Source organism: Ascidiella aspersa, chromosome 2 (genome assembly GCF_963924565.1).
Source record: "Ascidiella aspersa chromosome 2, kaAscAspe10.2, whole genome shotgun sequence".
In the NCBI taxonomy this organism is placed as follows: Eukaryota; Metazoa; Chordata; class Ascidiacea; order Phlebobranchia; family Ascidiidae; genus Ascidiella; species Ascidiella aspersa.
The window spans coordinates 31,724,615-31,751,387 of NC_139448.1; the positions used below are offsets into that span (position 1 = coordinate 31,724,615).

At 39.6% G+C, this 26,773-nt stretch overlaps 2 protein-coding genes across 2 annotated transcripts in view; one reads left to right on the top strand and one right to left on the bottom strand.

The window, feature by feature from the left end:
- LOC146164923 (synapsin-2-like) overlaps nt 1–24,557 on the bottom strand; it is a 46,294-nt gene extending 21,737 nt beyond the window's left edge. The window contains exons 1-6 of the mRNA XM_083383225.1: nt 24,320–24,557; nt 23,497–23,611; nt 22,758–22,815; nt 21,659–21,750; nt 20,533–20,689; nt 15,166–15,255 (exon numbers count right to left, since the gene is read on the bottom strand). Coding sequence (XP_083239351.1) covers nt 15,166–15,255; nt 20,533–20,689; nt 21,659–21,750; nt 22,758–22,815; nt 23,497–23,611; nt 24,320–24,557 — 750 coding nt within the window. The remainder of the gene's footprint in view (nt 1–15,165; nt 15,256–20,532; nt 20,690–21,658; nt 21,751–22,757; nt 22,816–23,496; nt 23,612–24,319) is intronic.
- LOC146164925 (metalloproteinase inhibitor 2-like) lies at nt 3,856–11,152 on the top strand. The gene is made up of 6 exons (XM_083383226.1): nt 3,856–4,035; nt 6,169–6,294; nt 6,974–7,098; nt 7,889–8,006; nt 9,148–9,320; nt 9,906–11,152. The coding sequence occupies exons 1-6, from the start codon at nt 3,915–3,917 to the stop codon at nt 10,089–10,091; spliced, it is 849 nt and encodes a 282-aa protein (XP_083239352.1). The 5' UTR covers nt 3,856–3,914; the 3' UTR covers nt 10,092–11,152.
- Nucleotides 24,558–26,773: the final 2,216 nt, after the last annotated feature.

The window sequence follows — 26,773 nt, forward strand, 5'->3', positions numbered from 1 at the left end:
TATGGCTCACAAATTGCCAGGCGATCGTGATGCGTTCGCAGGGTTACTCTAGGTCAGGGTTACTCTAGGTCTTGATACCTCGTTTTCACTTTCATTTTCACTTAAATGTGTGTTTTTTTGAAGGTTAGTTTACATTAAAATATACTTTTTACCGCTTGAGTGCAAAACTGTCGCAAGTAGAACAGGATCAAAGCAAAAAAAAGCATCACTTTTTAAGCCTTGCTTGGCGAGCACAACAATTCTGATTACACCAACTGATTTTTCGGGAAAGCTTTCCGATAACCGCTTTACCTTTACCTGTGAAAGGTGTGCCGGTATTATGTTTAAGCACGACTTCAAAAGGGCTAGACAAGACAATCCATACACATGTGTACAATCCAGTCGAAATAGACCTCAGCCTTCGCCACAATGGACTAAAAGTGGGCTACGTACTGTTCCGGACAGGAAAAGGTGCCGGGTTACGGGGAAAGCGACGGAAAAGAACGAACCCAGCTGTCGCGACGTTGGGCGGTCGGCGCGCGGTGAGGAAATATTTAGACGCGGCAAATATGCGCGGAATCCACCTTGGCCGTCGCGTAGGACTTGACTGCCCGCTGGGTTCGGGCGGCTGGACTCTGAATCTTGCGAATTTTTAACCTTGAGAAAGGACCTCGCGCGTTGTTTCGCATCCCTGCGACCTTGAGAACATCGAGTGGGCAATATTGCGAACAAGATAACGGACTGATGTTGGTGGGATAGTGAGAAAAGGCATTAACACCCTGTGATAACAGTTTCGAAACACAAGTAATTCTAAAGCTGAGGCTTCAAGAAGGGATGTCGGATTTTATTGGATTGGAGCCGATACCAGATGCCAAGTGGTAATATCGGTATTCGTCCGATACTAGGGTGGTATCGTTGCCGATCCGATAGCAAATTGACATTGGAACTTCAGTCGTGATTTGCGATTCAACTTAGCGATATAAATTTTAATTCATTGAAAATTACAGTAGGTTAACAACTGGAGGTAACTAAACTTCTCGATCCTATAGCAATATTTGGTCTAATAACCTGGATATAAAGAGATTTAAATGTTATAATATCACCTATTTTGACTGTTCGAGCAAAGCAATGACGTCATTTAGTATCGGATCGGATCGCGATATTTTCGTCCAAAATATCGGGTATCGGTATCGGAACAAAATATCACAGTATCGGACATCCTTAGCTACTCTAGTTATGTTTCGCGTTTTCAGACAGTCATTGGTGCTTTTTCATTACTTCAAACGTCACTTTAAAAAATGATTTTCTAAATTTAGCGCCAAGACAAAAAAAACTTGGTACAAAGTGACCTTTAAAGTGGTCATGTGTAATTATGAAAACGGTCATCGACTTATGCTAGAGACTCCATACGCGGTTTCGACGCCGTTAAACTTGCGCAAAGCGTGGGAGGTTGCGGCTGTCGAAAGTTGTGACTTATAGAAACCGCTTCAAACGCTTGGATATGCCACAGAGAGTCGTGATGTTGTTTTCTGACGAGCTGCTACATAAAGACCAACAATAGTTTCGGCATCATTTCTGCTAATCCGCTGGCGCGGCCTCTGAAGTTCAAGTACAGGACACTTGACTTACAACAGTCACCATCTCGCTACATCCAAAGTGCGATCATCGCCAAAGAACATTTCTAAATTCGTATTGCGTTGTTTCGGAGCGTTAAAAATCGCAAAGGCATTCGCTACAACGTACGTAGATCCGGCCCAGCCCTTGTTCAATGCGCACAAGACTTCTTTACAAGCGGCGCAGCCCATTGGGCGTGTTAACGCCGAATATGTCAGTACAGTTGGTATAATCGGTCGAAATAGAAATGTGCAATCGCGCGCACAAGTAGTTTCTGTTGTTATCTGCCGAAAAATCTCACCAACACACCCCCGGGATTGTGTCCATATTTGCTGAAGCTCCGAAAATGCGGTTTTCTCACGGGGCCGTTAGGCGGGGCGTGAAAGCGAATAGTCAGAATTGGAAAATGTCGCAGACGCTTTGCGGGTTCACAGGACAGTTTGCACATGGCCTCACATAAAAGCGCCTGGCACTCTTTTTAAACCTTTGTTGTGTCGATAGCCACTATAATATAAAGCAGCGGTTCTCAAAGAATGATATTTTCCCACTATAACAGCCAATAATAAATCAACGGTCCCCCAAAAGTATAACAGTAATTCAGTAATAAAATCATAATTGGTTGCATTTAAGCGCTTGTGGCAAAAAGTCAGATGTTTGTTTAAATTTTCGAAATGCATTTGAATGCAAATTATTACACCATTCTTGTTGTTTAATCACTTATCAGTGCTAGAATTTGATGTTAAACAAAATACATCAAATTCATTGAATGGAAAATAAAGATAAAAAGTATATGGACCAATAACAAATCAGACCTACATAACAGGGTTTAACGAACTATTTAAGGCCATAACATGAAAAAAGCCCGAGATAAGAAAACGGCCTTGCAAAAGTGGCCACCAAAACTAGGCCTGTTCAGGGCTTGTTATGTTCACCTCGTCGGCCAATGACGTAAAGGCCTATTGCGGTGTATTGCTGTAACACGGGCCCCTCGCTACCTGACGCAAGTTAGACTGAGCGCTGCGTCTCGATTGCATCTTGGGCGTAGTATTTCGTGTTTACATGAGAGTCGAATCGCACCTGCGGATTACGTAATGCCGAATTGACGGACCGCTTTGCATTAAAAGTAGCTTAGCGTCTTTGTGAGTGCAATTTAAATCGATAGATTTATTTTCTACCGCTCTATCGGATCGGGTTTAATGAAAGACAGTTTGCATTTTGTTTTTACAACATTTTCGCTATTTTACGTCGAAATTTTTTCCTTTATTTTTATTGTAACCCCATTGCTTTTAAACGTGTAGAAGGTGTAATGTTGTGATTTTGTGTTCAGAAAATGTTTCTCGCAGTTTTATACTGTCACCCTGTTTCTAGCTTGCTTGTAATAATTGCAACCAAAACAAAATAACTTAAAAAGCCTGTTTTTTTGTAACTTGGTCAGATACATTTAAGAAGTACAAATATACACACACCAAAAAGCATCAATAAAAGTGTTTTGTTGCGAATTATTCCATGTCCTCGACGTCATTTCATTTATTAATACATCTTGAGGTAAAAAAACAAAAAAATATTTCAAAGCTATTTTTCAGTTTGACTATAGTGGCAGCGTTTTACTCAACAAAACAAAGCAATAATTCAGCAATGCAAAACCCATCAATCGGCTTAGCTGCATAATACGACCGGAGGCAAGGCTTTTTTGGAGCTCTGACAAAATGTTAGTTGCAAGGAGAATCGTCGCGTCAGGTTTATTGCCACTTCCGGCTTAGCGGAGGCGAAAAATTCGTTTCTGTCGGCTTTGTTGTCGAAATTCTCGCACGTATACACAAGCCGGGCTTTCGAAAATCGGGAACGAAATGAGAAAGCTGCCTTTACGGGTGGCCGCCAGACCTTGTATAGAGCCCAACAGCTGCTGGTATGTTATGAAGGTGCGGCTGATGGATGGAAGCAGTAACAGCAGCAGTAAAGGCAGAACAACAAGCCTTGGAAAATCGGAAACGTCACTTGCGAAAAAACACGGCTACGTCACCTGTTGCCTTCGAAAGGAAAACGAATGAAGAAGTGTCGAAAGGCGAGAAATCCAATTGCGATTCGGCCCGGGAGAGATAGGCCGGGCGAACTTTTCTCTTTCCGCCCGGGCCTGTTTACGCAAGCGAGCGGTCGCGACTATATAATCGCCGCCTTGGCTTCAGTGAGGCATCAGTAGCTCGCAGCACTCGAGACAGTACAACTAATACTACTACTACGAGAGCAACGAACTAAGCGCGTGACGTGAAAAAACTGCTACTACTACTGCTAATAACAATATTCGGGAATCAAATCGAAGAGGAATGTCTCGTGTGAGGATTTTGATCGTTTGCTTTTTGGCGGCGACCCTTCTGGAAGGTTCCTTAGCGTGCATGTGCATGCCATCGCACCCACAAGAGGACATTTGCCGCGGGGACAGCTTTGGTAAGTCGTTAATCTATAAGTTAATTTCGCCCAATCTTGGGGCCTCCATTTACCGTTTTTCTTCCGTTGTGGCAATAATTGCAAAATTTCTGCCGAATTTCTTCAACTAAAGGCTATCAGCAGGTCAACATCTTCAAAATGGTAGACAGAAAATAATGGTTAACATTTTAGTTTAGCAAGGTTCACATGTTATCAAATTATAAATTGGTTCAGGCATTAGATAAATCTTTGCAGATTCTTGACAAAAAATACTTAAAAATGTTTTTAAATACAGAGAACAACATGTTTCTTTTGAACAATAATTCTTTCTTATGCTAAACTGTTAAAAGGAAACCTAGAAACGTTGAGAAAAATGCAGAAGTGTGACCAAATTTTAAACCGCTTATATGTAGTAAACAGTATATTTTTCACCACCCAGACAAATGTTCATGCTTGGTGGAATTTGCCAAAACAATTTATAGTCTGTAGGCCTTTAGCTGGATAAACATTGTCGCTTGTTTTGGTTGCTTAAAAGTCGCGTCGAGAAACTTCTTTTGTAATCAGGGCTCTCCAACAACAAAAGCCTTAGTGTCGGCGCCAAGACGAAAAAACAACTCAGACTCTCCAGCCCTATGTAAACAAACATCCCGGCGCCCTGTGTGCTTTGCTTGTGCAAGATTTAGGAGCCAATCGTTCCGATTTCCGATCAAGATTACAGCTCGTGTGACCGGCGTTAAACAAAACAAACTTAAACGCATCCCAATTTTGGTCATGCCCATACAGGCTCTTTAATTAATTATAAAGGGGTTCTTCTGACAAATATGTATCTAGCGTCTACGTTTCGATTACCTATACGGGTAATCTTCTTCAGGGCAATAAACTTGTAACTTCACAGAAGGGTATATAATACAGTGAGTCGAAAGACGAAAAACAAGGTGGCAAAACTAGGCGAAAAAAGGCTCTTTACTAACGTTGACTTGGAAGTTAGATTTTCTGATGTGTACTTAGTATGTCTCGGTTGTGAGTTTAATAATGCAAATTATAATACAGCTTATTACTCATTTTCAACATTGTCGGAGATGCGCGCATAACGATCAGCACCACTGCGTATCGCCTGACCCAGATTTTCCACTCGAAGGGCTAACTGGGGAAATAAACGCGGTAGTCGGCACGACGAGTCCGCCCGGCCAGACGCGGGACCGCGGGTCGTAAAGCCCGGCCGTTCCCAAACCCCCGGTCCGCCAAGTAGAAGTCGTTAAGCCAACGCGCGTAAATGCGCGATTCTTGATGCTAAGATGCAGAAAACCGCTTAGTTGCTGTGAAGCACGTTCGTGGCTTTGTGAAGTGAAGACTGGGGCTAAGCGAAAGTCTCAGTATTTCGCTGATTTTTAAACCAACCTTGACCGAACCTTTAGTGTTCTTTAATCAAAAATAAATGAACGGTAATTTCTCACTATTTAAAAGAAAAAAATACAGACGACGCTTATGTGTAAAAACAAGGTTCACGGTCACCTACAACTCAAAAAAACATTGTAACGATTATCATCTTTCTTGATTGGTACAGCGCACTGTTGCGCGATTCTTGATCCTTGTAGATGCAGAAATGCGACGTCGAATAACCCTGAAGTATGGATGTAATTTTGAATTGTGTGCAGTGCTATCGAAAATGACCGTAATAGGTTTGCAATATCACTTATATCACTGGTCATAATAGGTAGAAAGTATTGACCAAGACAATCGGTATTTAGTATCAGAAATTTAATCGCGACCTTTTGTACGATTTTCAGGCTGTAAATGTAATCCCTCTACTGGGCACACAACCTTGTACCCTGGATTGACGTCCAAATACCTAGCAAACAAGCCGAACCGCGTTTATCATGTCGGTTTGTCGTAGATCGCTCAAAAAACAATTTTTTTACGTTTTGCTTGGCGTTAAAAAGCAGGGGAGTGAAATTTTCGACTGATAGCATATCGACGTGCGTCGACAGGCAAAATCCCCGCGGAAAATTATGAGCAGCTTGGTTTGACCGTCATGAATATTTGATGCGGGTGCCTGTCAGCAACTCGGGTCGGGTCAGGTTGGCCAGGTCGGCCCGAACGCCCCGAACGCCCGGAACCGTTGAAATTGACCTCGATTTTTTTGTGTGTGCGCAGTTGGCCTGGTGCGCATCAGGAGCGAAGCCTACGTCACTATTCCCGACGAAAAGCTTGAAGAGGAATCGAAGGATTCTAACAGCAGCAAACCTGAGAGCCTAATGCTAAGGGAAGAGGACCGCGTTCGTTACGCTGAAGAAAAGAAGGGTAAGTTTTTTTTTTAAAAACAAATTGAGGATAAACTAAAGTGCAAAGCCCCAAAAAATGTACTACAAAGGTTTAGAAGACCTCAAACGACTTAAACCAGAACACTGTGGTCACGCCTAGAATGGAATCATCATTTATTCTTTCAAAACTGTAAAGCACACTTATTTTTTATATAGAAAAGACGGACAAATGTTTGAACGGACAATGTTTGAACAGGCATATGTTTTAAATTAAACAGTAATTGTAATATTTTAAATTGAACCTAACAAATTGGAATACTCCAGCATAAATGTCAATCTTGCTAATTGGTGTTTAGTCTAATCGCTTTCCTTCCTGTTAAATACTGAATTAAACTATAGTGAAGGCAGTTCGTGCAAGAGTTTTTTTGAAAGCGAAAACTGAACATCCTATTCCGTGATTTGTAAGGCTTGAAATACGTAATAAATTTCAAGCAGAATAAAAACCAAAAACCTGCAGATTTCAAGTGAACGTTGTGCGAAAGTGTTAAACAAACCCTAACCTTGTTTTTAAGTAGATGTAAAAGAATATTGAGTAGAGTCCAACCCGTCGAACTTTTGCTACTACTCGAAAAAAAAATGTTTTTCGCAGTCAGTTGTTCAATAGGACCGTTATTAATTTTGTATAAAAAACTTTGCAGAAAAGATGACAATCGACAGGCGAGAGCTGCTACCGACTGCATCGCCCGACGAAGTGATTGTCGATGACGTGTCGGACAAGAAAATAGCCAGCTCCTTCGTCCGCTACAGAATCAAGGTCTACAAGGTAAGCTAAGTGGTTTATTCCCGAACGCGCCAACACTATAGATACTCGTTACGCGGCTATTTGGACGCGTGTATGGCCGCTATACGAAAAGGTCGCTACACAATCTCCCCCGGGGTTGGTTAATGTATGTAGCTTGAGTAGCGTAATAGGCGGTTTCCTATTAAAACCTTAACGGCTGATTGGAGCGAATGCCTCGACGGATTAGGTCCGTGCCCCCCTCAAGGCGGAACACGTTAATGATATGCAATTTTCGCGCGCATACCGCCATCGAAATTGGCAGCTTGTTAAAGGGCGTATCTCGGCGGAACCGAATGAGGCTGCTGCTGTTTTGTTTTTGTACAGCGAAAAGTCAGCGCTCCTGTCAGGGCCGACGAGATGTTTGGCGGAATCGATTTACTGTCCGAACTGCGACAGACGCGAGCGCGAATTATTCTGTCCTGATGCAATAAAACGAATGCTCCCGGGGGCGGGGAGGGGGGTTAATATCTGGCAAAATCTTGCGCGCAACATTCCTGCAATAACTGCAGCTTAAGACCGCGAAAGCGCTGTCAATTGGTCAACCAAAAAAAATGATTAACTTTCGCTTTCAATTTCCTCAATTACACACCCAGCAGTTCACTTCTCACTCGTAACTAGCCAAGCCGGCATTGAATTTAACACAACCCTTCAGCGGACAGCTGTTTCGCTAATTGGACACAGCGCGCGCGAATAATTGCATGCCCACAAGTGGCGTTTTGTGTTTTCTGCTCGGATCTCCAACTAAACTCTCGTATTTTTCCTCTCGGCGCAGGCTTTCAAGGGTTTCACGGCCAAGGGCGGCCGCAAGAAGAAGCTGTACATCTACACGGCGCCCGATGAGGGCCTCTGCGGCCGGCGACTGCGCGTCAAGGAGACCTACATGATAATAGGTGAGCGTACATAGGAACCGCGCCAGACCTCTAAGTGCTCCAAAGTCGGGCCTCCGATTGGCGGGTTCGGGCCCACCGCTGTACACTATACGTTGGTGTAAGAGGGGCTGCGGTATTTTCGCGCCTAATTGACTCACTTCCTCTCACTCGCCGACAAAGACTTTGTGTGTGTCGCTTTTGAACTCGCCAAAGCGACGAATCAGTCGCCTCGCTGGGCCGGCGACGTCGCCGCAGCTTCCACCGTAATAACTCGTTTTGTTGGCCGCCTCGAAAGAGGAAAAGGTGTTTTTTGTTGTCCGACGACTGTGTAATAGCGTGTCTTTGTCGTCTACATTCCTTACACGCTGTTGTCGTGACTTCAACGTCCGGCCACGAAATATTTGGTTTTGGAACGGAATTGTAACCAAAATATAGATTTAAACAAAAAAACAAAATGTAGAATCTTGTAACCAAAATATAGAATCTATAACGACTGTGTAATAAAATGTCTTTGTCGTCTATACATTCCTTGTACGCTATCTTTAACGCCCGGATGCCACGTTTTGGAAAGAAGTTGTAGTCAAAATACCGGTTTAAAATGAGAAGTGTATTTCAATGTTTGATTTGCCGGCGCTGGTCTACAATCCTACCACCTTTTTTACAGTAACGAAAATGAGTTGTCAAATTGTAATTTCAAGGTAGAAATAAATACGTGAGATTAAATTTCAAGTTAAACTTGACCTATACCCAAACCCAAACGCTAATCCAATTATTGTTCTTCAATACTATAAACCGTGGTAGAATTCTAGACAAGTCACTTCTTTAAGAGCAAGTATCATATTGACATTTCAAGTTAAACGATTTTATCTTCAACTCTTGAAAACGCGTTCGAAATTAGGTACAGTACATGTGCCTATATCTTCTTATCACACATTCCACATTATATTGGATGTGATAGCATAGTGAAGTTTTTCACAAAATGAAGACTTTTAGAAACATGTGTTCTTAAATGAAAATTCGAAAGATAAACTGCAAAAGCCAACATTCCAATCTATAGTCTCTGAAAAATGGTCTGTAAAATCTTGGGTCAAGTGTTTTATTATCGACAATCTCGCGTTTTTTGGGAATTTTATTTTAATCCTTATATTTTACCCTTATTTAGGAAGCATCGTGGACGGCCGACTCACGATCGGACTTTGCAATCACGTGATCCCGTGGAAGAGTTTCCCGAAAGGACAAAAGAGAAACGTGCGCAAGAACATGGAACTGTCCGCGAAGATTTGCGACGCCGAATGCGGAATAAAGTACTGTCCGTGGAGCAAATGCAGACCAAAGGTAGATTAACTGTGAAGAATGTTTGGTATTAAAATCAAGAATAAAATAGCAAAGCAAGACTCTGTAGGCGATCGTTTTTTTGCTAACAAACATAGCAAATAACAAATGAAGATAAACTTCCCACTTTTTTCTCAAGAAAAATGAAACTCCCAGAAAATGTTGTCGTTATACATTAGTTTCTAATCCTTTCATTGGTCAACCAAAACATCACTAAAATCTTCTGTGTTCTAAGTTAATTAAAATGAAAAGCCTGTTAATTTCAATATGAGTAGTACTACATAAGACAAAGACGTTCGCTTAAGATTGAAACAAAGAATAAACTCCATAGCAAAACGTTGTGCTAAAACCTTAGCAGCCCCGAATATCACATTGACAAAGCAAAACATAGAAACCACGTGCTATTTTTATGCAAATAAAAATGAGTTAAGTCCCAACAAACTATATATGTAAATAGCAACGCAATGATATTTGTAAACCTTGCATTAAGACACTGCTGTATTTAGTACTTTGGAGGGTGTTGTATTTAAAATTGCATTTCAGTATTGTTTCTTCCTTCCCTAAACCTTATTTTTTCTTCTCCCCCAGGACAAGCAAGAGTGCTCCTGGAATGAGACGATGGAACGCAAGCACGGGCGCCTGCACAAGGCAAATTTCCTATGTTCGCCGAACGCAAAAGGTCGCTGTTCCTGGAACGGTCCTCGGGCCAAGAAGTCGGTCAACTATCGCAAGCGAAGGCACAGCATTAAGAAAAGCTCAGTTGTGCTGCCCTAGAGAGACATTTAACCAGGAGAACACTGTTTAGCCCTCTCTTTTAAGCGTACTGTGGTCGATATCAAACAATTTCCCTTTCCAGAAGCTTCTTCAAGGTGCGCTCACTGGATGAGAGCTACGATAAAGCGCAGCAGACAAGGGATTATTTTATTCATAAAGGGTCGGCTTTGTGCTTAGTGTTTCACCCGCTTTTAAATAGCGTTTTAAGCCGATTTTAACCATAACAAAGGTGTTTGCCTCATCCCCAATTAGGGTAGACTTGTCCCCTGTTTGTATATTATTAAATAATTTGGTAGAAACTACATTGGACTGTTATGCGCTCTGTGCGTTGCTTGTGCATTATTTTTCCCGTGGCTGTGCTGTGTTTGAAAGTGCTGGTTCCGCGTTCATTACGATAAGTCACTTTTCTTTTATCTTTGGTGCTCTTTTTACGCCGTCCATCGATTGTTACTGTTTAAGTGTTTCAGCTGTACAGAGTTGCTTTTTACGCCGCCCCGCTCCGAAAACGAAACCTGTTAGAAAACCCGGCTAAGGTAATGATTCACCTGCGAAGTCCGTAGGCGTGGACGCCCTCCATATAGTGTGTAACCTATTACTTGGTAACACCCACGGAGAACCCTATACACCAGATACTTACAAGCTATTTGCCGAGCGTCTCAACCTTAAGGCGTTCACTGACTTTTGACATTTATTTAGCAACACGGTTGATGCCGTGACCGGCTTTTGTTTTTACTTGCTTTCTTCCACGGTCCTTACTTGGTACAGCTGCGTTTTTACCCCTTTTCTTGCGTTTTTGTTTTCCCGAAATTCAAGAGCAAACCTTGTCTTTATATACAGTATGCGTTAATAAAAACGAGCAAAGCCAGAACAAAATCGATTTTTGAGCTCCGTGAGCGGCCGACGAAAGGCCGCGTGATCTGTGTACCTCAAACAGTAAAGGGCGGGTTTCGCAAAAGTCGAAATTCGATTTGCTTCCCTCGGGAACGCCTGATGCAGTTTGTGCAGTCGCACTTCCCTTCCATTAGGGCTAAATTAACTCTCGCGACCCCGCATTTGTCGTTTTCGAGTGGTACACAGCGCAGTCGGACTACAAACAAACGCAAGGCCTGTCATGCATCAGACATTTGGTTTTAAAATCGGTGCCAGTTTGACAAAGGCCAACCCTTTATAATACAATAACGACACGTTATACGTTTTCGCAGATTCCGTTCCGATTCAATTGTAATATTCCAATAAAAAAACGAACGTGGATTCCTTTAGCTGAGAAGAAATGCCAAAAGAATTTTGTAGGAAGACTGTGACACTTGGTAAACGTTGTGAGTACAATATACTGATTGTTTCAAGATAAAATGTCAAAACAACTAGAATTTGGCTAAACGATAAAAACAAACTTTCGTTTTTGAATGATTTTGCTAAAAAGGTTTATGGGATTTCTTGAACGTAGAAGAATGTTAAAAGTACTTATAGAACAAGGCAACACTGTGCTAAGGTTTCAAACAAAACGTCATTCCTTTTCCACAAATAATGTTAAAATGTACCCAGGCTTTTTGTATACAGAAGGGGCATAAAACAGGCACCATTGCTTTGTTTCGTTATATTGTTAAATAACAATGACTTGTTACTTACAAAGGCTCGTTCTAGAATCTAGAAATAGATTTTAGAGCAGAATTCGATTCAGTTTTGACGTCACAAAGTCCATGGAAACGACAATTGGTTGCTACACGCATCACTGACCAACTCTACTCACTTGAATATTTGCTCGTTGCTTTCCGGATACGATTATTAGTTCGGTGTTTTTCGAGGTATTATCGTATTAAAGCGCATGGCATAAGTCTTGACTGAAGATTAAAGTGTCACGCTGTGCCGTTATGTTTTTTATTGTATTTTGCGCGCGCTGTTTATCAAATCTAACAGCATACAATACGTGAAAACAGCACTTTTAGTATTGCAAAGATAGTACAATAAGCGCAAGGCCACTTACGAAACCTTTTACCAATTCGCTTCACAGATTTGCCGGGGCGTATAGGTTCATGCCGTTTAAGTGCGAAAATTCCCGTTCATATCTTGGCATCTGTCGCCGTCAAAAGCTGTGTTTGTTTGGCACGACGCCCGTTTGCCCCTGTCTAACAAATTTACGGGACTTGTAGCCACGTCTGTAATTACATTTGCGTTGGGACGAGGTTGCGCCAGCGTTTGAACACTTGGCAAACAGTTACACCATCTTTCTAGAATCTTGTGTAAAGTGGTAGTTGGCCGTGAGCGCAATGACTTTGGGTAAAACACACACAAGGTTTGACTCTATTCTGTTAACTTACACTTTAATGCAAGTAATTCAGTGAAACGCAATTTCTTGAAATCAGTGAGAATAATGTTCCACATTCACCAGAAAAAAATTAAACGACGCCACAAGGTTAACAGTCTGTAGTATGTTAGCGTTTGTCGTGTGTATAATACTGGCACCCGTAGGTTATATGAATCCTTACGTTTTGTACACCGAAAGCCACCGCAGTCTAACCGAATCCGTCGATCAATGATGCAAGCAAGACAGGCTAGTAAAGCAACTATAGCATGCATTGAGGTTCGAACTCGCGAGATCACAGTTGTTGAACATATTATGTGTGTATTTTTCCTTGCCTTTTGGTGACATATCTAAAAGTCCTTTGAATTATGGGTACAACGAGTTCAAGCCATTATCTGTATATATTATATAAAAATTGTGTTCTCAATAGATCTTTTAAATATTCTCATCATTAGCCTCGGCCTGTATTCCGGGTGCCGCGGAACTCTGGGGTGCAGTTTTTAACGCTCAAGGGAGCCGGAAAATATTTCAAATTTCTTAGGATTCAAATTTTTGCTCTATTGATAAGCTTCTAGACAGTTAATGTGCTGTTCCAATCTCGTTTATTGTAACGTTAGCGTTAACCACTCAGCAAAAATACGAGCAAGGTGCCGCGAACTATTTATTGATAATTCCTGTAGGGTGCCGCAAGCCAAAATAGTTTGGGAACCACAGGCCTGGACAATGTGGGGTGTTCCGTCTAGCAGTATAAATACAACAGATTCGAGCCACCATTGCGTAAATATGACGTATCAAGCCATTAAAGTATAAATATAACCAATTTAGGCCATTAAAGTATAAATACAGCGAGTTCGATCGAAGTCAGGCCCCAAAATCGGTTTCTACGCAAAACAACACTCGTCAGCCGCCGGCGTCAATTTTTTGATGCGTCGCGACTTATTCACGCATAGCACCTTGACTCAGCAAAAGCGGGACAGGGCGGCCGACAAGCGGCTGAAGAAACTTCTAGACCGTTGCCCTTTGCCTACACACGGCCCCGCGGTCGCCGGCGTAAATAAGCGTAATGTTTGGAACGTCGTACTGTTGGTTTCCGTCGTGTAAAAATACATTGCCTGCGAAGACTACCTAAATGGGGTGATGGACGAGTTTCACACAGGCGGGCTTCTTAAGAATACGGCGTCGATGAAAACTTCCTAAAACGCACCATTGTCCATTTATAACCCATTGAACAACATTTTATAGTCGCCTGGCAAATAAACGGCCATTTCGTTTGGGACATTTGTCGGAATAGCGTTGTCGAGATAGCATTTCTAAAAATGAGAGGCTGCAAGGATGCGATTGCGCGTGTTTCTACAATTAGTCAATTTGCTGTACTACTTTTAGAACATTTTCTCTATTTCGCGTCGATATTACCACGATTTTCCTTTGGGAAAAGTTACACGGAAACTTACAAAACTGCAATTTTCCCATTAAACTCAACTTTTTTGTGTTTTGTCACTGTTAGGCCAGTTCGTGGGTATGATATTGAAAGGAAAATGCTAGCGTTATCTTGCAGTTTAATATTTGAGCCGTTTATATATGGGTTTTAGAAGCAAAATTATGTTTTTCGACCAACACGTTTTAACCTCCTGTTCAATTAACTTGGACGCTTTCAAGGCAAATGATCGTCGTTTTTAAACGTGCCAAGTTTTCCTTTTCACTCCACTTCACTCAATTATTCAATCTAAATTACTTTGCCTGTAGAACCGAAGTACAATGCATATACTGTTTGTTTCGTAACCAATTAAAAAAATTACTGAACCGAACGGTTGGATTTTAAGCTTTTTTTCTGACAAGGGTCACCTTTGAAATAAGTTAAAAAAGCAGACGAAAACAAAGGAAAAAATGGGTCCTGGCAAGGCTAACAGGCCTATGTGTGTCTGACAAGGCGCTTTCTATTCTTAAATATCAGCTTGTCTGCATTGTCACGTCGGGTCAGACGATTTTGCGCACGAACGAATACATACTCTGTAGGCTCGCCGCACGCTAACAGGCGGAACTAAAAGCCTGGTGGCTGGCATAGCTAAACAGCATCGACCGAAATATTCCACTTGAGATTTTGTAGTTGTGCCGCACAAGAATGTTACACTGAAAGTGAAACCCCAGAACAAGATGAATATGGCTGTTCAAAGCTTCATTAAAAACGGCGTACATTATGAGTGAAGTTGAAGTATACCCAAAATACTTTTCAGGTTGTTTAAAGCTAAACGGTTTATGTAGGCTTCCGATATGGAGAAAACACTAGAACAGTATTTGGGTTAATTATCCATTTTCAAATTGTCAAACAAAACATTTGGTAGTTAAACCATGCCAATATCTCGCACAAGCTCTTAAGATAGCTTTTTAAATAATTAAGGCGACTCACTGCCCTTATGCCACTCTTTGTCGCTGCGGATCTCTAGCGTATTCTAGCGGATTTTATTTACGTGTTTGTTTAACATTGGTGGCGCTAACGGGGCGCACGACGGTCGACTTATAGACAAATAAAAAGCGGTACAAAATAAGAGGCAGTGCGGACATTTTATAGAATTCGGTCACTCCCTTAAGCAAATATACATCAGGACTGGACATAGCCAACAAAAATGACCCCTCAAATGCTCAAACTAGAGCAACTTAGAAAAAGAACAGTCTTACGTCATTCCGGATTTCGGGGAACTTGAGTGTTCAGTTATATTGTTACGTCCCTAAAGTCAAACATACTTAGATAGCCTATAGGTTTCAATACTATCGTCTTACCATTTGCTTGTGCGACGGGTAGTAGGTCTGCTCAACCAGCGGAAACTTCTCTCGTCCGAGTCGCTTCTGGATTCGAATCAGCTGAGAAAACTGTTTGACGAAAACGAGCATTTGTTAGCAAATTTCTATTTCGAGATGTAAGCCACTAAACGATAGAAAAAGGTTATTTGTCAAAACAAATATTTGTTAGGACTATTTATAATTAAAAGACTACATAACAAGGTTAAAATTTGTTTTTGACTAATACCAAGTCTTCAGTTAGCAAGGTCAGGTTCCAGTTAGGTTATTATTAAAGCAAGTCAACTTCAAGTCCAGTCATTGGCATAAAAATAAAACGTTAAACTTAACTGCAAGTCAAGTCATTTGTCCAAAAGACCTTAGCCTATATTTAAGTTATTTTACCCAAAAGATTTAGTAGAAGTGGCGTCATATTAAACAGAGATTTAAGTGATTTTGAACAGTGACTTAAAATGGTGACTTAAGTGCACATAAGCCTGCATTTGACTTCAGTCATTGCAAAACGGCATACGAGAATATAATTTCAGCCAATCGAGAATGCACATTTTGCGTTTACTGCATCAACACACGCAACATTAAAACCGTGAAAATCGAACGCCAAGTTCACGCTAAGCCTGCTCAGTGCTTATTGCAGCCTCGATGATGGATTAAACAATTTGCCAAAGTCGTTAGGCCGATCAAAATCGAAACGTTAGAACAAGCGCTTTCGTCCCCTAGGGGATAACGGTTATAGAAATATCCATGTCCGTGTCATGCATCTTCCGCTGCGATTTCTAGAGCGGATGCGTATTTGAGGTCCGAAGCCAAATCCGACCACGCTTTATCGAAATCGATTCCCTATACATCTGCTTTTGACGCATCTGTCGGCCTATTGGCGCTTAACGTCGATTATGACAGATTGCAGCTAAATGGACGGATAGGCGTGCTGCGAAGGGATTATGCTGGCACTTATACTTGGCACGCGTTTGGCTTCAATTAAAGTTGTTCTTGTATGAGGGCACAAAATTATCAAGGGCAGGGCTTTCCAAACTGAGGGGTTGCCCAACAAGTCCTACGTGGGTGTCGGTAATGGACGGATCCAGGATTTTTATTTTATATGTGTTGAGGGTGAAACAATTTTATAAATGACGTCACAAGATGCATCATAAATTGTTCTCAAGCGAACTACTACTACAAAGTTAACTTGAAATCCAGTCTAATCCCGAGAGGTGCAAAAGTAATTTGCCTTTTTGGTTTAAAAAGCTTTGCAACTAAAAGGATTATGCGTGTAGCATTGGGCACCTCAAATGATTTAACTTATTACTCAGTCTAAATTACCTTTATTTATAGTATAATTTAGTGGTTCCCGACCGGGGTGGGAGGACATATGTAATACTCAAGAGTGTCTATAGTGGTATTTGGGAATCTTTCTAAACCTAATTTTTGCTCTATTGGTAAGCCTCTTGATACAACACTTTGTGTACGATTATAATACAATAAATGAAAAAAAAGTTATTTTCCTACATTGTGTTTGATTGTGTTGAACTTTCGATTTACCATGTGAAAATCAGTAAAACACTTTCCCAAGTGTTACACACCATTTCAAAACCGTGTGCAGAAGCGGGAAAGATTCTGTTTAACAGTCAAATACAACGCGTCGCGAAATGTTTTAATAATTAAAAGGTGTCTCGAATTTAAAAGTTTGGAATGGCCTGATCCAGGATTGTAAGAACGAGATGCATGATTGATTTGCGGTCTTTCTAAAAAATGTAAGCTAGGCCTATTTAGAGCCATTACTAAAAACATCGTCTAAATTTAAAAATAACCTGGAAAAAGTAAAGCCACGGGTAGATTGCAAAGTAAGTGGTCCTATTAAAAATAGATGAGCCACTATTAAAGCTTTTCAGAAAACGAAAACTTTTAACCAACATACTGTTGCTTTTCGGTGGCGATATTTCACCCCAGGCATCAGGGAATAGGGAATATTTTAGGGGTGTCAAATAATGAAAAGCAAATAAATCAAAAATCATTGCTTATACCTATAACGTTTTTGTTTTTCCACCAAAATAAAATTTCGCTAAATTTAAATTTCAATTCCACGAGAATTATTCTTTCTTGTGTTTCAGTTTAAAGTAATATAACGGTGTCTTTCGGTGGCGAATGCATTTCGGTGGCGAGTATAGTTAGCATGTAGGCCTACAATGACTATTCTGCTTTAAATATACGGGTCATAAAGGAATTGCACAGGAAACAAGTCGTTGCATTTTTTATAAATCAAGGTGGCTTTTAATTAAAGATAATATCGGAGCCCATACCCGAAGTGGTAGTATCGGTACTCATCCGATATTAGGATGGTAGCGTTGCCGATGCGATACTAGGATTTATATAGGAATTTCTAGGAGATAATTTTGGCCTCATAACCTGGAAAAAGTAGCCTACCTTCGAACGTTTTTAATTTTATCTAATTTGCTTGTTTGAGCATGGCAATGACGTCACATTATGTCGCATAGGTATATCGAATTATTTTGAGGTCTTAGCAATTTGCGTTTGATAAAATGTTGTGAATACTGTGAACTTTAATTCTGTACAAGCGAACCAAAGAATTTTATCGAAAAGGTATTTCTAAATTGATCAGTCGGCCAATCGGTCAAGGCGTTTTTTCATTCACATTTATCAATTATAAACTTAATTTAGGCCTCCTAATACGCTACACGTACTTAAGTAACTATTTGTGAGATTATGACCTAGCTCGGTAGCCGCAAAACGTTTAAAGGCCTCTCTATACCAGCCACAGAAATGTATCCTTTGAATTGAGCAAACAACGCCAACTATAGATCACACATATTGACATTTTGTTGGATAGCTTCGGTTTATACGTTCCTCGAAGGACACAAAGGGAAACAACGGTTGAGATTTGGAGCTGTATTATTGATCTGCTGAAACGCTCGCTCCCGAAGCTGACGTATATATGGAATGCGGAACGACAAGAACATATGTCCTTTGTATTGCCACGGACGTTTAACAGAAAAGCTAATTATGACGCAAATCGTCGTCAATTTTATTGATCCTACTATCTGCCCTCGCAAATCAACCAGCGCCTGTTGGGACAAATCTGTATGATTTAAATGTCCGTTTATGGGTAATAATTTAAAGCGGGAAAAACGCGCATTTTGACGGGTCCGATTACCAGCCTACATGATGTAAATACTAGATCGTGTTTCAAACTGGAAATTTACGATACTTGACATTTTATTCCAATACCGATACACGATTTTTGGACGAAAAGTTTCGCGATCTGATTCAAAAACCAAATGACGCAATGACCACGCTCAAGCATGTAAAAATAATAAAAGCAAAACGTTATTAGGCCACACTTTACTTTAGTGTCAAGAAGTGTAGTTACCTCCAGTATCTCACTATATGTTTTGATAAATTTACCGTTGAAATCGATTTCCTGGAATTTTAGCAACAAAATTAGAGAAGTCCTGAATATGGGGGGCCTATTGTAAACCTTTAAGTTTAGCATCGTGTTGTAAAATTCGAAACCTGGCAAAGACAGTCGATTTGGCACCCTATACCTTCCCTCTCGAAATTTCCCTTCCAAGAGCGTATAATGTTTATACTTTAGGTGTGAGTTCATGAATATTCAATGCGATTTCGTCTGCGTTTACAAGCTCATTCTGAACCTTTACGCGGCTTATCGTAATAAACTATAAAAATCGCATAGCAACCGTTTTGAGGAGCCTAGGAACTGCCGTTTTTAAGGTTAGTGCCTAAAATGCATAATAATAGGAAACAACCGGTGTATTTCACACTCTAATCGTTGAGTTAATCGTTTTAATACATACCGGTGAATTGCTGTAAACGTTTCAAAATGTCGACACTTCAGTACTTCAATAACTTCGATTAATAGAATTGGAACGAAGCAGAAAGAGTTGAGTTAGATAAATAATCGAATATAATTCCTTATCTTTACAATCTACCAAAAAGTGTGTCAAATCTGTCTGTGTTTGGCACATAGAAACGTTTCACGTCGGTTTCGGAACGTTTTGACTTTATCTCCGGATCGATAAAAGCAATCCTTATAATATGGCACTCGAGAGTGGCCCGTAATCAATATACTATATACTCCACACAAAATCGAACCAGTAAAGTCCCCATTGGGAAATGCACTCTTAAACGGTCTAAGCTGATATTTTTTAATTAGTGGGATCGGCAACCACATTTTCTATGCTGAAGGGCAAAAAGCAAAAATAAACGACCAACTTAAAGTTAACCTAGCGAGTAAATAGTGTATCGTCGAATTGAAAAAACAATAAATTTTCTACGTAAAATAACCTGACGAATTGCACGTTTGACATATGAATGTGCCTTTGCCACAAAAAATGATTTTAGTTAAGTCATTAAGGCAAAATGCATGACCTTTACAAAATCGTTTGATTAAATAACAGAACTTAGACACAGCCCTATAGGTATGGCTTGTTTAAATAAAACTGTTATATCTGCATTAATAATTCAAGCATAAAACGGTTTGTTATCGATATGCTCACGGGTTCATGTTTTAGAAATCTAACTCGAGATTCCAACAAATTGCCCGTTTCCAGTTTCTAAAAGCTAAACAAGAAGAAGATTAACGTTAACTCGACTTGCTGTAGCATTTATGTGGATTATCGGAATGGATTTTAAGAACCGAATACACGGACATGATGTTCTGTGATTGGATAACAGACTTGACCTCAGTCATTTGATAGATATCTTAAAAAAAACAGTCTTTTTGTTGATTAAAGTTTTAATAATGATGCGTTATTTTACTTAATTCATACATGTTTACGAATAAACGTTAGTTTAGGATGTTTGTTTAAGTGTTTTACATTGAAAATGAGTTACCGATATCCGATGAGTAAGATTCATTTTGCATGTCAATGACCTGGCTTGATTGGCAATTACTCTGACTGGGATCTAACTTGAGTGACTAATAATTTGGACTTGGTCATTGACTTTGCGGACAATTGTTTGTAACACTACATTTTAAGAACAAGTCGTGCCTACAAATAATGCAAGATTGTACGCCGATTAGTTTTGGTTCTAATCCCAAATTTGAATAAAAAATTCACCAATCAGCAAACAAACTTGGTATTAAAGTCGTACAAAACGACTTTATGTTGGAATTATAAAACTTTTGACATAATACCTTTTAAACTAATTTATTAATTTTTATTTTTTTTGTCCTTATAATTGCCATATTTGGTATGAATTAGGATCAGACACCGTAATTATTAGTCAAATGTTAAGATGTCGAATAAAAAGCTTTCATTTTGGAACCATTTCGCTAAATGCAGCACATCCGCTGCTAACAATTTGACAGCTTACCGTCCAGGGCTTGTCCATAAAGTTGTAGAGCGAATGCAGGGAATTGACGGATGGCAGGCCGCCGTACTTGAGCCCGATGACCAAGTTGCGGAAGTCTTCCCCTGGAACCATGGAACGCGGCGCCTGGCGCACCAGGAGAAAGTCGGGAACGAAAGACCTGAGCGAAAACCAAAGGGTGAGATTATGTCATCAATACAGAAGTGAAATCCTTCCTATCTTCAAAACTATATAAAACCGTTTTTTCAATGTTAGCAAAGATACACAAAAATAAATTGAATTTAAATCTGTATACATGTTTTTCGAAGGAGATACAAGCTTTTAAGTATTTATCAGGTAATTAATGATATTTATAACATATACAAATAAACATATTTATCAGGTAATTAATGATATTTAGAATATATACAAATAAACATACAAGTACGGCATCGACGCAAAATAAACAATATGATAAAAGGTTTACGTAATTTTTTTAAACTAGGATATTGGATCATATATGAACCACCCTACCACATCATATTTATTGATTTTTTTCATATAATTTGGCCAACTGCTCGTGTGGCAAAATGTTTGTGAAGGCTTCAAATTTGGTTAAATTTTTTTAAGTTTCAACACATGAGAAAAGCTTCACCATTTTTCGTGTCATCCTTGCGTAGGGGCCAAACTATGTATACTTGACATTGGAACGTAAGATGCCCGATATTTAGAGAAAAAGGTATCGCGATCCGATTCGATATTAAATGACGTCATTACTATAGTCAAATGAGCAAAATTGATCAAGCAGAAAAGTACAAAGGTGATTTTCAGGATATTAGGCCTGAATTTGCTTTTGGAAGTCTTTTTCTGTTTTGAACCAAGTAAATTAATATCGGGTCAGGCGATCATACATTTTATTCGAAATATCTGGTATCGGTGGATCGCCCTATCGTTAATGTTGTCTGATTCAGAGCATGTTAGTTAAGTGTGTGTTATTAGGTAAGGTCTGTAGTCTCGTAAAACAGAATTTTCATACGCTTGTTAACACAAACCACGATATGATCAGCTGTCGTCAAACGACGGTTATTGAGCAGCAGTAAAGCGGCGAGAAATCCCCGCGACAGTACTTGATTAATGACACGTGATTTACCTGACGATTCTGTTGCCGTTTCTGACGCAGTTGATGTCAACCGTGACTCCGCCAACGCTGCTGCTCGTCAAACTCAGTTCGTGAAATTCGGCCTTAAGCAGAGGCAAAACATTTTTTTTAAAAGCGTTAAATAAGAATTATCAGTGTAAGTATTTTCTTTTTATCCTGTAGTAAAATATATACATTTACAAGTTTCATTATTTCAAATGATAACTATTTAAACTATATATAATATATATAAATACTACATTTAAACATTTAACCTTTTTCAAATGATTGCTATAATTTAAGTTGTTGTAGTTGCAATAATTATTTTTATTTTTTTTCTTTATTTTATTAATAAACCTATTCATTAAATTAATTACTCTACAGAAATTGTCCAAATTCTATAATGCTCTTACCACAACAGAGGCAGTACAGCTTAAATCTGCGTTAAATTCAACCTATGGGTCTTGTATCAATTTTCGCGTAATAAGTGATTTTAATTGGGTTATAAACCGATGGAAGGAATTTCAGATCGCGATAGATTACAAAGTTGTTGTTTCTCAATCTCAAAAATACGCGAAAATGGCTATTCAATAATCACAATATCAATCTTATCATGCTCTTAGTATGACGGGCCTCAAATAGTTCTGTTAATATGCGCCAAAGCTATTATACTTGTAGATTAAAATTGAACTAATAAATGTACCCTTTTGCGACTAAACACCACTAAAATAGATACTTAAAATGGCCGAACGAGGCAACTAAAAGGTCCCAAAAGACCGCGGCAAATTTGGAGCGACGATATAGTTCGTTCGCGCTCGAGCGCATTTTGAATGCAGCTGGGATTAGGAAAGCGTGCGGCGAACTGATTGCCTACACTGGACGACTTGACATTCCAACAGATTGGTTGCCCCTGCTAATGACTCCATGTCTGAATTATTCAGAAAGCCGCGCGCTGAACTGCTTTTCGAGAAGCTGTCCAAAAGTCTCCGGCGCTTTTAAGTCGGCGCGCTGGCGCTAAGAGGGCCAAAGCTCAATTATTAATGCTGGGCTCGAGAAATAAAACGTAATTCTTTTCGATTGGCACCGATTTTTGTCCATTTTTGGCGCCCACCTGTTCCACACGGATGTTAAAATCGTTGTGGATTTTCCTGCCCTTGAAGTACTTGGACCTGAAACAGAAAAAACACAAGTTTAACAAAAGGTTGTGGGGGGGAGTCAATCAATTTTTTCGAGAAATTGGTTGTTTGTCGTTTTGGTTTTGTTTGATTTTGAGCAGAAGCCAAATAGATTTAAAAAACCTAATTAAGTCAAAATGTTAATAGAAAAAAAGCAAAAAACGTAGAATTTCGATAGTTTTCGTTCTAGGTGTGTTTGATATTCACATTGATATTCAGAAAAATAACTACAAGTAAAGAAAAAAAATGAGAAAGTGTTCCTGAGACAAATTAAAGAAAAAAAAAAAAAAACCTTGAAAGAGGACTTTCAGTGGCACACCCGCAACGAAATCGACAATAGATTTCGTGCTCTTTAGTTTTGTGGAATTCCCCCCTATCGAGCGCAATTTGAAGTTTGACCAAAAAGCACATTTAGTTGGGGGAGAAATATGTTGATGCAAGTTATAAGCACATACCACTTCAAAATCAAAACAGTGCAGGCCTTTTTTCAAAAAAGTGTACAGTTCCTTATTAATACGTCACAATGCACTCTATGTGTTCTCTGTATGTATTATATATTCACTACGACCACATACATTGATTTAATCTAAAGATCATTCAGCAAAGTAGATAACTCAAAAGTTGGTTCTAATTTAGTTGATGAATAAAAGCTTTAAATTTAAAAGGGTGTTTTACCAGTCTGTATGGTGCTCGTCGATCACCAGCACAGTCTTGTACTTTTCGCCGCCGTCAGACTTTAAAGCAGCAAGGGGATTTCCCGATGTGAGTGAAGCAAGGAATCCGCCGCTGCCTCCTGCAATGCAAATTACCCGTTTACCCTTTACCGATAACTGCATTATAGTGCAAATCGTGGTTGAAATACCAAAGTCAATTTGTTATCAGATGTGACTGATACTACTACACTGCGGTCTTCGATTAAAAAAATTTAATATGTCACAGGGGATGTTTAAGCAGCCTAAAATAGCGCGACTGTGGGCTAATCGAGTTATAAAATTTTAGTGTGGTTGTACATACATTACTAACAAAAACCGTGGACCCGACTGAAGTGTTGTATGTTTACTGATAACAGGTGCACGGGCAATCGGGCATGTCATTAGGAATTTATTGACAGGCGTTCGAATCAAAACATCAGAATTTTATGTGAAAATAGTGACTCAGCCTGAAACGAAAAAGCGCTTAGCGAGGCAATCGAAACAGCTAAGATGTGAAAACACGCTTTTACAATTTTCTAAAACAAGAAGCGTTTTTGCCGTTTAGAAATGGATTTCGGGACAAACAGGATTTGCGGTTTCGGTTCACTTCGGAGAGGAAATGTTGGCTTAAAAAGCACACCTTCTTGCCAGACCAACATCTTGCCGATATTTTAGAGAGGTTTGACGTATAAAAAAATGAATAATGTATTCTGGTTTACAAAGCAGCTTTTTGCTTGCTATATTTCTTGTCATTTGCATCTGCGAAAAGTCTCGATTTTACATCCAAAAGACCCTGAGTAACGAACCGCTGCTGTGGTGTTGTTCAGAGGTTGACCTTTGAACCACGTTGGCGGCGGGTTGTTGGTTACCAGGCGGCCTTTGTTGCGTCACAGGGCGATCGCCGTGACGCGCGTTGCCAGCGGCGCCGCCGTTTTCATCCTCGCTATCCATATCGACCATGTAACCATTGGGGAGGTTGGAGGTGAAATTGGTATCTGAGAAGCGACGTTTAAGGAAGTTCATTGCGTTTTGCATCGACGTCATCGCTCTCTTTTGCTTTATTCTTTATTCTTTTTTTTTCGCTCTCGATTTCCGGAAGTCTCGCGCGCGCAGTTAAACGATCAAAAGGGTAACACAAGAAACTATAACGGTCGAATAAATGGGAAAGAAGAAAATATACGGTCATTAATTATTGAAACGACTCCGCGCAATTACACAAAATTAGGCCTATTCTTTGGGGCTAGCCTAGGTCACCGGACAGTGGCCACCATAGCGCCATAATAAAAAGTTTTTTTTACTTTTTCTAACGAGTTTTGGCATTGCGTTTAATACCTATAAAAGTTTTACGTTTTTACAATGTTGTTGAGAGTTCTACAACGGTTAACGTTATCAGATCATTAACTTAAAAAAATAAAAAAAATCACGATTGCTCGGACGAATCAGTATTTTCTTGGCCAACAAGATGTTTCGATAAATATTACTAAATAAGGCGCCAAAATGTAGGCTAATGGAGTGTCTTCTTTTTAAATTTTAGAAACACATATTTCTATATTTCTTTGATGTTATAACTGAATGTAAAACACTTCCTTTTTTCAGTATGTTTGTAATAAAACAATTTATATTTAGCCTATTAACTCCTCATAACAATTATTCCGTTTGTTCTACAGGTAAATATAGTAGGGTTTTGAATAGGAATCAATAAAAGCTGCCTTTAAAAAAACCTTTTTTAAAGCAATCTTTCTCTCTAGAATTAAGCAAAATACAACAACTTTTTAAAATGACACTATATAGCATGTTTAAATTGTCCAATTTGAAAAAAATCCACCTAAGCTTATTTTAAAAATTAAATCACCAAATTAAAGGACTGGCTTGAAAAAAAAGTTGTTGTCAACTGTTAATTTTATTCTAAGTCACTGCACACAATTTATGTTTTTAGGATCGCCGCAATGACACTGCTGTGACACTATCTGGAAACCCGACTTATGCAAAGTGGGCCTATACGGTTGCCCCTCTTCTAGTAATACAACATTTTACACCTTAAATAGGCATTTTATTAATTCTTTTCAGATCTTTTTTTGAACAGAACATGAGGCTTTGCGATTTTCCCATTGTCAACAACTGACAAAGATTTGAGAAATTTTGTGTGTAATAAAGGCATAAAACTAATCTACAGCCACTTTTGATTGTTATGCCTTTCAATTTACCGTGCGTAAAAATGTCGGCTGTAAAATATTAAAGTTTTGTAGATTAAAGAGTAGCGACATTACATTTGTTAAAAACAGAAATCTAAAACATAGCCTTGTTGTGAGCTGTTCGTTACCAACACATTACTAAACTTAAATCAAAGTCAACTCTTGGTGTGTGCAGTGTAACATACTAATCCAAAGTATACGTGCTTCTATAAATTGACCTTACTTGCTGCACTTTCTTCAAACTATAATCTGATCTAAACCAACATAAGGCTGCTACAACAATGAATACAGCCAATCACGACCAGACTTTCCCGACCCATAAGCTTTACATTACCAGGACTGCAATTGAGCCGGCACCCATTTTGCGATGCTACGAATTGGCACAGAATCGATTTTACGCTATGCTACGCCATCGGCGTGAAAGGAAGGGCTTTGTCCGAGTAAGAGTGGCTCTACTACAGCAGATTGCTGCTACCAAGTAGAAATTGTGCCATTCACAAAATTATACAAATTCAAACAAGGTGTATGGGCAAAAAGAAAACAAAAATAAGCTTTATTATTAGATTTCAGTTGAACCACGCTGGCTATAGTAGTTATAAGTCAAATAGTATATTATCTTTGAAGTCCTATAAATTATAATTAGTGGCGGCTTTTTAATATTTTAATCTTCTTAAAAGCCCAACCAACCGTCTACCGAAAAATCGGGTGTGATTAAAAGCATATTCACAACTGTATGACTTTACTTTTCTTCTATCAGGCTGGCGAAATGACTGGCGAGCATGAGGTTACAAAACAAGGACCTGAATATTTTATGAAGCCATGATGTATTTCCACGGCTGACTTTCAGTTGCCTCTAATCATAAGGGTCGCGTCGCTACTCCGGCAAAGATTTACCGCAGACATCGGAGAGGCTCTAATCGCCTTCTACTCCTGTCAAGGCACAAAGCGTTTGATGGAATGCGGAAAATTTGCTTCCGGCAGTTGTGGTCCCTTCTTTTGGGTTCGGGTATTGTTAGTAATAAATATTTGGGTACCAGTACTTTAGTAGGTGGTGGTTTACAGTGTTGT